At 44.6% G+C, this 16140-nt stretch overlaps 1 protein-coding gene across 1 annotated transcript in view; it reads right to left on the bottom strand.

The window, feature by feature from the left end:
• Positions 1-16140, bottom strand: part of LOC110489387 (potassium voltage-gated channel subfamily H member 8-like) — a 68434-nt gene that overhangs the window by 20301 nt on the left and 31993 nt on the right. The window contains 1 exon segment of the mRNA XM_036971847.1: positions 15804-16053. Coding sequence (XP_036827742.1) covers positions 15804-16053 — 250 coding nt within the window.

Genomic DNA, 16140 nt, shown 5'->3' with positions numbered 1-16140 from the left:
GTAAGATAGTCTAGCTAGCTACATTTTCAGATAATACAGTTAGATTCGGGTAGGTCATTTTAGGTGAAGATTGAATAAAGGGTTGGATCTTTACGAGTGTATTTAGATCCTCAGGTGCATCCTGTTTCCATTGATCATCCTTGAGATGTTTTTACAACTTGATTGCAGTCCATCTGTGGTAAATTCAATTGATTGGACATGAATTGGATAGGCACACACCTTAGAAAGGCACATACCTGTCTATATTAAGGTCCCAGAGTTGACTGTGCATGTCAGAGCAAACACCAAGCCATGAGGTCGAGGAATTGTCTGTAGAGCTCTGAGACAGGATTGTGTCGAGGCACAGATCTGGGGAAGGGTACCAAAACGTTTCTGCAGCATTCCCCAAGAATACAAAGGCCTCCATCATTCTTAAATGGAATAAGTTTGGAACCACAAAGACACTTCCTAAAGCTAGCCGCTCGGGAAATCTGAGCAATCGGGGGAGAAGGGTCTTGGTCAGGGAGGTGACTTGACAGCCCGCTTGGAGTTTGCCAAAAGGCACCTAATTGACTCTCAGACCATGAGAAACAAGATTCTCTGGTCTGATGAAACCATGATTGAACTATTTGGCCTCAATGCCAAGCGTCACGTCTGGAGGAAACCTGGCACCATCCCTACGGTGAAGCACGGTAGTGGCAGCGTCATGCTATGGGGATGTTTTCAGCGGCAGGGACTGGGAGACTAGTCAGGATCGAGTAAAGAGAGATCCTTGATGAAAACCGGCTCCAGAGTGCTCAGGACCTTAGACTGAGGTGATGGTTCACCTTCTAACAGGACAACGACCCTAAGCACACAGCCAAGACAACGCATGAGGGGCTTTGGGACAAGTCTCTGGATGTTCTTGAGTGGCCAGAGCCCAGACTTGAACCCGAAAGAACATCTCTGGAGAGACCTGAAAATATCTGTGCATTGACGCTCCCCATCCAACCTGACAGAGCTTGAGAGGATCTGCAGAGAAGAATGGTAGAAACTCCCCAAATACAGGTGTGCCAAGCTTGTAGATTCATACCCAAGAAGGCTCAAGGCTGTCAGTGCATTCAACTAAGGTAGATTAACAACAACATATCACAGTCATAGCAAGTACAATGTTAATGAGAATGCTGGTGCTGTTCAGGCCAACTACAGTTGAAGTCGGAAGTTTACATACACCTTAGCCAAATACATTTCAACTCAGTTTTTCACAATTCCTGACATTTAATCCTAGTAAAAATTCCCTGTTTTAGGTCAGTTAGGATAACCACTTTATTTTAAGAATGTGAAATGTCAGAATAATAGTATATAGAATGACTTATTTTATCTTTAAGTTATTTCATCACATTCCCAGTGGGTCATAAGTTTACATACAATCAATTAGTATTTGGTAGCATTGCCTTTAAATTGCTTAAAATTTGGGTCAAATGTTTCAGGTTGCCTTCCACAAGCTTCCCACAATAAGTTGGGTGAATTGTGGGCTATTCCTCCTGACAGAGCTGGTTTGTAGGCCTCCTTGCTCGCACACGCTTTTTCAGTTCTGCCCACATATTTTCTATGGGATTGAGGTCAGGGTTATGTGATGGCCACTCCAATACCTTGACTATGTTGTCCTTAAGCCATTTTGCCACAACTTTGGAAGTATGCTTGGGGTCATTGTCCATTTGGAAGACCCATTTGCGACCAAGCTTTAACTTCCTGACTGATGTCTTGAGATGTTGCTTCAATATATCCACATCATTTCCCCTCATGATAACATCTATTTTGTGAAGTGCACCAGTCCCTCCTGCAGCAAAGCACCCCACAACATGATGCTGCAACCCCCGTGCTTCACGGTTAGGATGGTGTTCTTCGGCTTGCAAGCATCCCCCTTTTTCCTCCAAACATAATGATGGTCATTATGGCCAAACTGTTTTATTTTTGCTTCACATTTCTCCAAAAAGTACTATTTTTCTCCCCATCTGCAGTTGCAAACCGTAGTCTGTTGTTTTTATGGCGGTTTTGGAGCAGTGGCTTCTTCCTTGCTGAGCGGCCTTTCAGGTTATGTCGATATAAGACTCGTTTCACTGTGGATATGGATACTTTGTACCTGTTTCCTCCAGCATCTTCACAAGGTCCTTTGCTGTTGTTCTGGGATTGATTTGCACTTTTTGCACCAAAGTACGTTCATCTCTAGGAGACAGAACTCATCTCCTTCCTGAGCGGTATGACGACTGCGCGGTCCCATGGTGTTTATACTTGCGTACTATTGTTTGTACAGATGAACGTGGTACCTTCAGCCGTTTGGAAATTACTCCCAAGGATGAACCAGACTTGTGGAGGTCTACATTTTTTTTCTGAGGTCTTGGCTGATTTCTTTTGATGTTCCCATGATGTCAAGCAAAGAGGCACTGAGTTTGAAGGTAAGCCTTGAAATACATCCACAGGTACACCTCCAATTGACTCAAATGATGTCAATTACTCTATCAGAAGCTTCTAAAGCCATGACATCATTTTCTGGAAATTTCCAAGCTGTTTAAAGGCACAGTCAACTTAGTTTATGTAAACTTCTGACCCCACTAGAATTGCGGTACAGTGAAATAATCTGTGAACAATTGTTGGAAAAATTACTTGTGTCATGCACAAAGTAGATGTCATAACCGAATTGCCAAAATTATAGTTTGTTAACAACAAATTTGTGGAGTGGTTGAAAAACGAGTTTTAATGACTCCAACCTAAGTGTATGTAAACTTCCAACTTCAACTGTACCTGCAATATATTTATGTATTTTAAAATACTTAATACATGTATTTTAAATGAAATACATGTCAAAATACAACTATTTTGTAGTTTTGATATATTGATCTTTATGGTATTTTGTAAAAAAAAAAAATCCCCCATCCCTGGATGCTAGGGGGTTGGGGGGTACTGATAGTAAACAGTGACTGCTCTAAACAATGACTGCTCTTATTCCCTCTCTCTCCTCTCCTCTATTCACCCCTACCTACCTGATCTCTCTCCTCTCCTCTCCTCTATTCACCCCTACCTACCTGATCTCTCTCCTCTCCTCTCCTCTATTCACTCCTACCTACCTGATCTCTCTCCTCTCCTCTATTCACTCCTACTTACCTGATCTCTCTCCTCTCCTCTATTCACTCCTACCTACCTGATCTCTCTCCTCTATTCACTCCTACCTACCTGATCTCTCTCCTCTCCTCTCCTTTCCTCTATTCACTCCTACCTACCTGATCTCTCTCCTCTCCTCTATTCATACCTACCTACCTGATCTCTCTCCTCTGTTCACGCCTACCTACCTGATCTCTCCCCTCTCCTCTATTCACTCCTACCTACCTGATCTCTCTCCTCTCCTCTCCTCTCCTCTCCTCTCCTCTCCTCTCCTCTCCTCTCCTTTATTCACTCCTATCTACCTGATCTCTCTCCTCTCTTCTCCTACTTACCTGATCTCTCTCCTCTCCTCTATTCATACCTACCTACCTGATCTCTCTCCTCTATTCACTTCTACTTACCTGATCTCTCTCCTCTCCTCTCCTCTATTCACTCCTACTTACCTGATCCCTCTCCTCTCCTCTCCTCTCCTCTCCTCTCCTCTCCTCTATTCACTCCTACCTACCTGATCTCTCTCCTCTATTCACTCCTACCTACTTGATCCCTCTCTTCTCCTCTCTTCTCCTCTCCTCTCCTCTCCTCTCCTCTCCTCTCCTCTCCTCTCCTCTCCTCTCCTCTCCTCTCCTCTCCTCTCCTCTATTCACTCCTACCTACCTGATCTCTCTCCTCTCCTCTCCTCTATTCACTCCTACCTACCGGATCTCTCTCCTCTCCTCTCCTCTCCTCTCCTCTCCTCTCCTCTCCTCTCCTCTCCTCTCCTCTATTCACTCCTACTTACCTGATCTCTCTCCTCTCCTCTATTCATACCTACCTACCTGATCTCTCTCCTCTATTCACTCCTACCTACCTGATCTCTCTCCTCTCCTCTCCTCTATTCACTTCTACTTACCTGATCTCTCTCCTAACTTCTCCTATATTCACTCCTACCTACCTGATCTCTCTCCTCTCCTCTCCTCTATTCACTCCTACCTACCTGATCTCTCTCCTCTCCTCTACTCTATTCACTCCTACTTACCTGATCTCTCTCCTATCTTCTCCTATATTCACTCCTACCTACCTGATCTCTCTCCTCTCCTCTATTCACTCCTACCTACCTGATCTCTCTCCTCTCCTCTACTCTATTCACTCCTACTTACCTGATCTCTCTCCTATCTTCTCCTATATTCACTCCTACCTACCTGATCTCTCTCCTCTCCTCTATTCACTCCTACCTACCTGATCTCTCTCCTCTCCTCTACTCTATTCACTCCTACTTACCTGATCTCTCTCCTATCTTCTCCTATATTCACTCCTACCTACCTGATCTCTCTCCTCTCCTCTACTCTATTCACTCCTACCTACCTGATCTCTCTCCTCTCCTCTACTCTATTCACTCCTACTTACCTGATCTCTCTCCTCTCCTCTACTCTATTCACTCCTACCTACCTGATCTCTCTCCTCTCCTCTCCTCTCCTCTATTCACTCCTACCTACCTGATCTCTCTCCTCTCCTCTACTCTATTCACTCCTACTTACCTGATCTCTCTCCTCTCCTCTCCTCTATTCACTCCTACCTACCTGATCTCTCTCCTCTCCTCTCTCCTCTCCTCTCCTCTCCTCTCCTCTCCTCTATTCACTCCTACTTACCTGATCTCTCTCCTCTCCTCTATTCATACCTACCTACCTGATCTCTCTCCTCTATTCACTCCTACCTACCTGATCTCTCTCCTCTCCTCTCCTCTATTCACTTCTACTTACCTGATCTCTCTCCTATCTTCTCCTATATTCACTCCTACCTACCTGATCTCTCTCCTCTATTCACTCCTACATCCCTCACTCCCTCTCTTGTTCATTTTTCTAATTTCCTTTCCTCTCCTCTATCTATTCCTCCTCTCTACCCCCCTCTTTCTCTATTGTTTTGGCTGTGAGAAGGTTTGTAAGGAGTTGGCGTGACTCTTTAGAGAGCTTTCACTGTTCCCAGACACTCAATGTCAGGCTGACCTTCTGCACAGTCAGCAGGACAGCTCTGAAAGGGAGTGTTGTCCCTGTCCAATACTGTATGCACACATGACACAAAGAGACACACACACACACTGTACACACGGGCAGAGCAGATGCGAACACAAACAAACAGACAAAGACTGTCATAGATACTTTACACAGCGACTCACACACAGTCAAACAAATTCAGTCAGACCCTTACTGTACAGAGCCACACACAGATAGAGAGTCAGAGATATTTTACCATATGAATAAGCAAAAGCTCACAAACATACACACACACACACACACACATTCACGCCAACTGGGGGAAAAGGAGGAAGACAGAGGGACACATAAGTGGTGTGTCTGTCAAATGTTAAAAAACAAATGAGTGACAACTAGAAAAGGAGAGAGGGAGAGAGAGAGAGAGGGAGAGAGGGAGAGAGGGAGGGAGAGAGAGAGAGAGAGAGAGAGAGAGAGAGAGAGAGAGAGAGAGAGAGAGAGAGGGGAGATAAAGGGAGATGGACAATAGGAGAGAGAGAGAGAATGGGCTCCTGAGTTCTGCAAAAATATAGAATTTACAGTTGGATAAATGTAGATAAACTTGAATTTTTTCAGAAGGACCTATACAGAATACTAACTTCAACATCAAGACCTTCAATCCAAATCACAATTCCATACCAAAACCTTGATTTTGGACAAAATTACCCGAATGGACTATTACTACCAAGGACTATCAAGAAAAAACTTCTAACAAACCTAAACCTGCAGAAGAATCACAGCGGTACCTGGAAATACCATCCAACACAAAACTGAGTGAGTAATGTTCAGACTGAAGCTACTTCTGAAGCCAAAATGTAAAAGACAATCTCCAGGTCATTTTGTTATATAAAGCTACGTAAATAAGTATACTAAGCTAACAAGCTAGGACAGAACAGACACGGCGGCAGCTTCAATTTGCACTGAACTGTGAAGTGAGAGGTGTGAAAACCAATGAGATAACAATGGCAGGGGGGTTTCACAGCCCCCCCCCCCCCCTCCCACCCAAATGCAGAGGCCTTTGAAGCCCCCATGGCTTCACCCTGTCTAGAGGTCATTACAATACAGTACCCCATGGATATTTAAAAAAAACACTACAAGGAATAAGTACAAAAAAAGCTCCTCAATGAGAATCCAGAGAAACTATTTTCTGACTGCTATAAAGAGGTGAACATAAGCAACTTCATTTTCCACACAGACCATCCCCTGGAATGGTACAGAGCACACTATGTCAAGAGAGAGGGTATTTGCCCAGGGTGGAAACTCAGAATACTAGACATTGAGAAAAATGAAACAACCTCTGTCAACGTGTACAAGTCTGGGACAGTAATGGTGCAGGGCATCCTCATACAGTTCCAGTATTTTTACGGGATCAAAGAGAGAGCACAGAAGGAAAAGCATATCGATTGTGCTACCAGGGCTGGTCCGACCAATCTGTTTCCACGCTTCAAGATTGCCTCGATTACATGGATTGGGATATGTTCTGCAATGCGTCAAACAACAACATTGGTGAATACGCTGATTCGGTGAGCGAGTTTATTAGCAAGTGCATCAGCGATGTCGTACCCACATTAACTATTAAAACATTGCCAAACCAGAAACCGTGGATTGATTTCAGCATTCGCGCAAAACTGAAAGCGCAAGACACTGCTTTTAACCAGGGCAAGGTGACCGGAAACATAACCGAATACAAACAGTGTAGCTATTCCCTCCGCAAGGCAATCAAACAAGCTAATTATCAGTATAGAGACAAAGTAGAGTCACAATTCAACGGCTCAGACACAAGAGGTATGTGGCAGGGTCTACAGTCAATCACGGATTACAAAAAGAAAACCAGCCCCTTCGCGGACCAGGATGTCTTGCTCCCAGACAGACTAAACAACTTCTTTGCTCACTTTGAGGACAATACAGTGCCACTGACACGGCCCGCTACCAAAACCTGCGGACTCTCCTTCACTGCAGCCGACGTGAGTAAAACGTTTAAACGTGTTAAACCTCGCAAGGCTGCAGGCCCAGACGGCATCCCCAGCTGCGTCCTCAGAGCATGCGCAGACCATGGCTGGTGTGTTTACGGACATATTCAATCAATCTTTATCCCAGTCTGCTGTTCCCACATGCTTCAAGGGGGTCACCATTGTTCCTGTTCCCAAGAAAGCTAAGGTAACTGAGCTAAATGACTACCGCCCTGTAGCACTCACTTCCGTCATCATGAAGTGCTTTGAGAGACTAGTCAAGGACCATATCACCTCCACCCTACCTGACACCCTAGACCCACTCCAATATGCTTACCACCCCAATAGGTCCACAGACGACGCAATCGCAACCACACTGCACACTGCCCTAACCCATCTGGACAAGAGAAATACCTATGTGAGATTGCTGTTCATTGACTACAGCTCAGAATTTAACACCATAGTACCCTCCAAACTCGTCATCAAGCTCTAGACCCTGGGTCTCATCCCTGCCCTGTGCAACTGGGTACTGGACTTCCTGACGGGCCACCCCCAGATGGTGAGGGTAGGTAACAACATCTCCACCCCGCTGATCCTCAACACTGGGGCCCCACAAGGGTGCGTTCTGAGCCCTCTCCTGTACTCCCTGTTCACCCACGACTGCGTGGCCATGCACGCCTCCAACTCAATCATCAAGTTTGCGGACGACACTACAGTGGTAGGCTTGATTACCAACAACAACGAGACGGCCTACAGGGAGGAGGTGAGGCCCCTCGGAGTGTGGTGTCAGGAAAATAACCTCACACTCCAACCTCAGGAGGCTGAAGAAATTCGGCTTGTCACCAAAAGCACTCACAAACTTTTACAGATGCACAATCGAGAGCATCCTGTCGTGCTGTATCACCGTCTGGTACGGCAACTGCTCCGCCCACAACCGTAAGGCTCTCCAGAGGGTAGTGAGGTCTGCACAACGCATCACCGGGGACAAACTACCTGCCCTCCAGGACACCTACACCACCCGATGTCACAGGAAGGCCATAAAGATCATCAAGGACCCGAGCCACTGCCTGTTCACCCCGCTATCATCCAGAAGGCGAGGTCAGTACAGGTGCATCAAAGCAGGGACCGAGAGACTGAAAAACAGCTTCTATCTCAAGGCCATCAGACTGTTAAACAGCCACCACTAACATTGAGTGGCTGCTGCCAACATATTGACTGAACTCCAGCCATTTTAATATTGGAAAAATTGATGTAAAAAATGTATCACTAGCCACTTTAAACAATGCCACTTAATATAATGTCTACATACCCTACATTACTCATTTTGTATGTACATACTGTACTCTATACCATCAACTGCATCTTACCATCTTTATGTAATACATGTATCACTAGCCACTTTAAACTATGCCACTTTGTTTACATACCCTACATTACTCATCTCATGTGTATATACTGTACTCGAAACCATCTACTGCAACTTGCCTATGCCGTTCTGTACCATCACTCATTCATATATCTTTATGTACATATTCTTCATCCCTTTACACTTGTGTGTATAAGGTAGTTGTTATGAAATTCTTAGGTTAGATTACTTGTTGGTTATTACTGCATTGTCGGAACTAGAAGCACAAGCATTTCGCTACACTTGCATTAACATCTGCTAACCATGTGTATGCGACAAATAACATTTGATTTGATCTCTCTGTGACTACTCCCCCACCCTGAGTGAGTCTGATCACATCTCTTCAAACTGTCCTGCAGAAGAGGACAGTCACCCCCCCCCCCCCCCCCCCCCCCCCCCCCCCCCCCCCCCCCCCCCCCACACCCGGGTCCCACAACTGCACTGCTCCTCCATCATTGAGAGGGATACATTCACAGAGCTGGAGAGAGACATGGTGGAGCTCAGAGCTAGTCCACACAATTCATACAGATCAAACCAGACCAGCACAACAACCCCCCCCCCCCCCCCAGAGTGCAGAAGGTGGAGATGGACAGCTGTCTGAGAGAGCTGGCTGCTCTACGGACTGAGATGAGAGAACTTAGAGGCACACATGGCACTGAAGGACGAGGTCAGAGAGCTAAGGTGTTACAGTGATCAGAACACCCCCACAGGCAAGCCAGCAGAACAGCTCACCATCGAGGACACACAAAAGCCAGAGATTGTGCTCCTCATTGACTCAAATGACAAATACATTCATACATACTCTTTTTACCAAACACAAAGTGGCTAAACTCTGGTGTCCAAACACTAAGCATGCCCTGGAGCTGTTGTCAGAGGACAGACTAGGGTCTCCCAGCAACATCATAATTCACACATGCACAAATGACCTGATGGCCAAGCAGGAAAAGGTGGCCACAGCACTCAAGGGAGTGATTGAAAAGCTTCTTCCACTTTCCCCAACGCACAAGTGGCACAAATCTCCATACAGCGGGTGAATTCAAGCATTTCACAAGACTGTGCCTTAAAACCTAATGTCTACCTGGCCCACCACTCCACCCTGGACTTGAACAGCCTTTATTCCCAGGTCTACCTCTACAAGGCAGCAATCCCAACTTTTGCCAGGACCCTGAACGGTAGCACCCTGAAGGACATCACCCTGAACGGTAGCACCCCCCCCCCCCCCCCCCCATATCAGACCTATGCTCCTTCTGCCCAGCTCATGCCCACCGCCCCTGCGGCAAGGACCTCAATATGGCAGCAGGACATATGGCTTAAAGAGCAGGAACCGAGACTTCATCAAATAAATTGGCAATACAGACATTGTAATCCTACAAGAAACATGGTATAAAAAGATGGACCCACTGGTTACCCTCTAGGTTACAGAGTCCCATTTTCTTCTACAGAGTCCCATCCACCAAACTACCAGGTGTGAAACAGGGAAGAGATTCAGGGGGTATGCTAATTTAGTATAGAGCAGACCTAACACACTCTATTAAATCAGTCAAAACAGGAACATGTTACATCTGGCTTGAGGAAATGATTTCTAGAGAGAAAAATGTCCTCCTGTGTGTTACCTAACCCTAACCCCCCCAATAGAATCCCCATACTTTAACAATTACAGCTTCTCCATCCTAGAGGGGGAGATCAACAATTTCCAGGCTCAGGGACAAGTACTGGTCTGTGGTGACCTAAATGCCAGAACTGGACAAGAACCCGACACCCTCAGCACACAGGGGGACAAACACCTATCTGGAGGTGATAGCATTCCCTCCCCCATATGCCCCCCTATACAAAACTACGACAACATAACCAACATAAACAGGTCACAACTCCTGCAGCTCTGTCGGAATCTGGGTATGTACATTGTCAATGGTAGGCTTTGAGGGGACTCCTATGGTAGGTACACCTATAGCTGATCTCTTGGCAGTAGTACTGTAGACTACTTTATCACTGACCTCAACCCAGAGTCTCTTAAAGTGTTCACAAACAGTCCACGGACACCCCTATCTGATCACAGCTAAATCCAACTCTACTTGAACAGAGCTATATTCAATCATGAGGCATCAAAGCCAAAGGAACTGAATAATATTAGAAATGCTATCGATGGAAGGAAAATAGTGTGGAAGTCTACCAAAAAACAATTAGGCAACAACAAATTCAATCCCTTCTAGACAATTTCCTGGACAACAGGTTTCACTGTAATAGTGAAGGTGTAAACTTGGCAGTAGAAAACCTAAACAATATTTTTGACCTCCCTATCAAATCTAAACATTTCAAGCAGACAATGTAAGAAAATTAATAACAATGACAAATTATTTGATGAAGAATAAAAATAAAGAAATTGAGAAACCTATCCAACCAAAAACATAGAGACCCAGAAGACCTGAGCCTACACCTTCACAATGGTGAATCACTAAAACAATACAGAAATACACTACGGAAAAAGAAGGAACAGCAAGTCAGACATCAGCTCAATGTATTTGAATAATCCATAGGATCTTCTGGGAAACTTCTGGGAAAACTGGAAAACTCAAAACAAACAACAACATGAAGAGTTATCTATCCAAAATGGAGATGTATGGATAAACCACTTCTCCAATCTCTTTGGCTCTATAACAAAGAACAAACAGCAAAAAGATATACATGATCAAATACAAATCTTAGAATCAAAATATTAAAGACTACCAGAACCAAGTGGATTCTCCAATTATATTGAATGAACTACAGGACAAAATAAAACCCTCCAACCCAAAAAGGCCTGTGGGGTTGATGGTATCCTAAATTAAATTATCAAATATACAGAACACAAATTCCAATTGGCTATACTCTTAAACTCTTTAACATCATCCTCAGCTCTGGCACCTCAATATTTGGAACCAAGAACTGACCACCCCAATTCACAAAAGTGGAGACAAATTTGACCCCAATAACTACAGACCCCAATGCAGCAGGTAGCCTAGTGGTTAGAGCGTTGGGCCTTTAACCAACAAGTTGCTGGGTCGAGTCCCTGAGCTGACAAGGTAAAAATCTGTCGTTCTGCCCCTGAACAAGAAAGTTAACCCACTGTTCCCCATTAGGCCGTCATTGTAAATAAGAATTTGTTCTTAACTGACTTGCCTAGTTAAATAAAACAATATGAGTCAACAGCAACCTTGGGAAAATTCTCTGCATTATCATTAACAGGAGACTCATGCATTTCCTCAAAGAAAACAAGGAACTGAGGAAAATGTCAAATTGGCTTTTTACCAAATTACTGTACAACAGACCACGTATTCACCCTGCACACCCTAATTGACAAACAAACAAACCAAAACGAAGGCAAAGTCTTCTTATGCTTTGTTGATTTCAAAAAAGCCTTTGACTCAATTTGGAATGAGGGCCTGATATACAAATTGATGGAAAGTGGTGTTGTGTCACGTGTGCTCCCTCTCCGGCCTCTAGGTCACCAGGCTGCTCGTTAATAGTGCATAATGACACTCACCTAGAGACTCCATCCCCTCCATGATGACCTGCCCTTTATATGTCCCTCCCTTTGGTTTCTTCCCCAGTTGTCATTGTTCCTGTTTCATGTCGGTGCGCTGTTTGTGGTTCTTGTTTTGTTAATTTATTTATTAAATGTATTCACTCCCTGAACTTGCTTCCCGACTTTCATCGTACATCGATACATGTTTGGGGAAATACAATATTATAAAATCCATGTACACAAACAAGCGTGTGGTTAAAATTGGCCAAAAACACACATTTCTTTCCACAGAGCAACGGGGTGAGACAGGGATGCAGCTTTAGCCCCAACCTCTCCAACATATACAGTGCCTTGCGAAAGTATTCGGCCCCCTTGAACTTTGCGACCTTTTGCCACATTTCAGGCTTCAAACATAAAGATATAAAACTGTATTTTTTGTGAAGAATCAACAACAAGTGGGACACAATCATGAAGTGGAACGACATTTATTGGATAATTCAAACTTTTTTAACAAATCAAAAACTGAAAAATTGGGCGTGCAAAATTATTCAGCCCCCTTTACTTTCAGTGCAGCAAACTCTCTCCAGAAGTTCAGTGAGGATCTCTGAATGATCCAATGTTGACCTAAATGACTAATGATGATAAATACAATCCACCTGTGTGTAATCAAGTCTCCGTATAAATGCACCTGCACTGTGATAGTCTCAGAGGTCCGTCAAAAGCGCAGAGAGCATCATGAAGAACAAGGAACACACCAGGCAGGTCCGAGATACTGTTGTGAAGAAGTTTAAAGCCGGATTTGGATACAAAAAGATTTCCCAAGCTTTAAACATCCCAAGGAGCATTGTGCAAGCGATAATATTGAAATGGAAGGAGTATCAGACCACTGCAAATCTACCAAGACCTGGCCGTCCCTCTAAACTTTCAGCTCATACAAGGAGAAGACTGATCAGAGATGCAGCCAAGAGGCCCATGATCACTCTGGATGAACTGCAGAGATCTACAGCTGAGGTGGGAGACTCTGTCCATAGGACAACAATCAGTCGTATATTGCACAAATCTGGCCTTTATGGAAGAGTGGCAGGAAGAAAGCCATTTCTTAAAGATATCCATAAAAAGTGTTGTTTAAAGTTTGCCACAAGCCACCTGGGAGACACACCAAACATGTGGAAGAAGGTGCTCTGGTCAGATGAAACCAAAATTGAACTTTTTGGCAACAATGCAAAACGTTATGTTTGGCGTAAAAGCAACACCCTGAACACACCATCCCCACTGTCAAACATGGTGGTGGCAGCATCATGGTTTGGGCCTGCTTTTCTTCAGCAGGGACAGGGAAGATGGTTAAAATTGATGGGAAGATGGATGGAGCCAAATACAGGACCATTCTGGAAGAAAACCTGATGGAGTCTGCAAAAGACCTGAGACTGGGACGGAGATTTGTCTTCCAACAAGACAATGATCCAAAACATAAAGCAAAATCTACAATGGAATGGTTCGAAAATAAACATATCCAGGTGTTAGAATGGCCAAGTCAAAGTCCAGACCTGAATCCAATCGAGAATCTGTGGAAAGAACTGAAAACTGCTGTTCACAAATGCTCTCCATCCAACCTCACTGAGCTCGAGCTGTTTTGCAAGGAGGAATGGGAAAAAATGGCAGTCTCTCGATGTGCAAAACTGATAGAGACATACCCCAAGCGACTTACAGCTGTAATCGCAGCAAAAGGTGGTGCTACAAAGTATTAACTTAAGGGGGCTGAATAATTTTGCACGCCCAATTTTTCAGTTTTTGATTTGTTCAAAAAGTTTGAAATCAACTTGTTGTTGATTCTTCACAAAAAAATACAGTTTTATATCTTTATGTTTGAAGCCTGAAATGTGGCAAAAGGTCGCAAGGTTCAAGGGGGCCGAATACTTTCGCAAGGCACTGTATATCAACGAATTGGTGAGGGCACTAGAATAGTCTGCAGCTCCCAGCCTCACCCTACAAGAATCTGAAATCAAATGCCTACTGTTTGCTAATGATCTGGTGCTTCTGTCCCCAACCAAGGAGGGCCTACAGCAGCACCTCGATATTCTGCACAGATTCTGTCAGACCTGGGCCCTGACAGTAAATCTCTGTGACAAAAATAGTGGTGTTCCAAAAAAGGTCCAGTTGCCAGGATCATGAATACAAATTCCTTTTATACACCGTAACCCTAGATCACAAACTATACATACCTCGGCCTAAACATCAGCGCCACAGGTAACTTCCACATAGCTCTGAATGATCTGAGAGACAAGGCATGAAGGGCCTTCTATGCCATCAAAATTAACATAAAATTCGACATGCCAAATATGATCTGGCTAAAAATACTTGATTTGGTTATAGAACCCATTGCCCTTTATGGTTGTTAGGTCCGCTCATCAACCATGAATTCACAAAATGGGACAAACACCAAATTGAGACTGCATGCAGAATTCTGCAAAAATATCCTCTGTGTACAACGTAAAACACCAAATAATGCACAGAGAGCAGAATTAGGCCAATACCCGCTAATGATCAAAATCCAGAAAAGAGCCAAATAAATTCTACAACCACCTAAAACGAAGCAATTCCCAAACCTTCCATAACAAAGCCATCACCTACAGAGAAATTAACCTGGAGAAGAGTCCCCTAAGCAAACTGGTCCTGGAGCTCTGTTCACAAACACAAACAGACCTCACAGAGCCCCAGGACAGCAACACAATTAGACCCAACCAAATCATGAGAAAACAAAAGGATAATTACTTGACACATTGGAAATAATTAATACAGACTCAGTGAGCATAGCCTTGCTATTGAGAAAGGCCGCTGAAAGCAGACCTGGCTCTCAAGAGAAGAAAGGCTATGTGCTCACTGCCCACAAAATGAGCTGCACTTCCTGCCAAATGGATGACCCATATTAGAGACACATATTCCCCTCAGATTACACAGACCAACAAATTTGAAAACAAATCAAATGATCAACTCCCATATCTATTGGGTGAAATATCACAGTGTGCAATCACAGCAGAAAGATTTGTCACCTGTTGCCACAAGAAAAGGGCAACCAGTGAAGAGCAAACACCATTGTAAATACAACCTATATTCATGTTTTTTATTTTCCCTTTTGTACTTTAACTATTTGCACATCATTACAACATGACATTTGAAATGTCTTTATTATTTTGGAACTTCTGTGAGTGTAATGTTTACTGTTCATGTTTATTGATCATTTCACTTTTGTTTATTATCTATTTCACTTGCTTTGGCAATGTTAACATATGTTTCCTATGCCAATAAAGCTCCTTAAATTGAAGAGAGGAAAATATAGAGAAGAGTAGATGGTCTTTCTGTCAGACGCCGTCATACAGCTGGAGGTCAGACACAGTAGCTGTCATAAAGAACAGGGGTTTTCATGGTGAATGGAATGGATGGATAACTCATGGGAGTGACAGGTGACAGAGGACTGTAGATTCCGCCCGACAATGGAAACTATGATCCACAGGTGCCCTGTTGGGATGGAATCAGACAAGTAGCATCACAAAGTGTTCCAACAATGGACTTGGATTCTGTCTGTCTGTTTGTTTGTCTGTGCCTGCCTCCCTGCCTCCCTGCCTCCCTGCCTGTCAGACAGACAGACAGACAGACAGACAGACAGACAGACAGACAGACAGACAGTCTGTCTGTCTGTCGGTCGGCCTGCCTGCTTGTCTGTCTGTCTGCTTGCCTGTCTGCCTGCCTGTCTCTGTATGCCTGCCTGTCTGTCTGTCTGCCTGCCTGCCTGCCTGCCTGTCTCACCCAGTATAGCCAACACCATGTCTCACCCAGTATAGCCAACACCATGCCATCCTTCAGCACCTCCATGGACCCAGAGCAGACAAAGAAGATGGCCTGCAGGGCGTCCCCCTGGCGCAGCAGGTACTCCCCAGGGGCGCAGAACGTGGTCTTGATGTGCAGGGACAGGGAGCGCAGGCACCCCCTGCTGGCCGAGGCAAACAGAGACAGCTCCAATATCTCCTTGTTCAGGTGCATGGTGATGTCAGAGCGCAGCTCATCTGGGAAGTCCTTCAGCAACTGAGGGGAGGGGGAGGTGGACAGAGAGCAAGAGGGAGGGGAGAGAGAGAAGAAGAGAGAAAGGAAGAGGAGAGGGGAAGGAGGAAA

The sequence above is a fragment of the Oncorhynchus mykiss genome, chromosome 32, assembly GCF_013265735.2.
Source record: "Oncorhynchus mykiss isolate Arlee chromosome 32, USDA_OmykA_1.1, whole genome shotgun sequence".
Classification (NCBI taxonomy): domain Eukaryota; kingdom Metazoa; phylum Chordata; class Actinopteri; order Salmoniformes; family Salmonidae; genus Oncorhynchus; species Oncorhynchus mykiss.
Note: the sequence above shows the minus strand (reverse complement) of the source record. Positions and strands in the feature narration are given on the sequence as shown.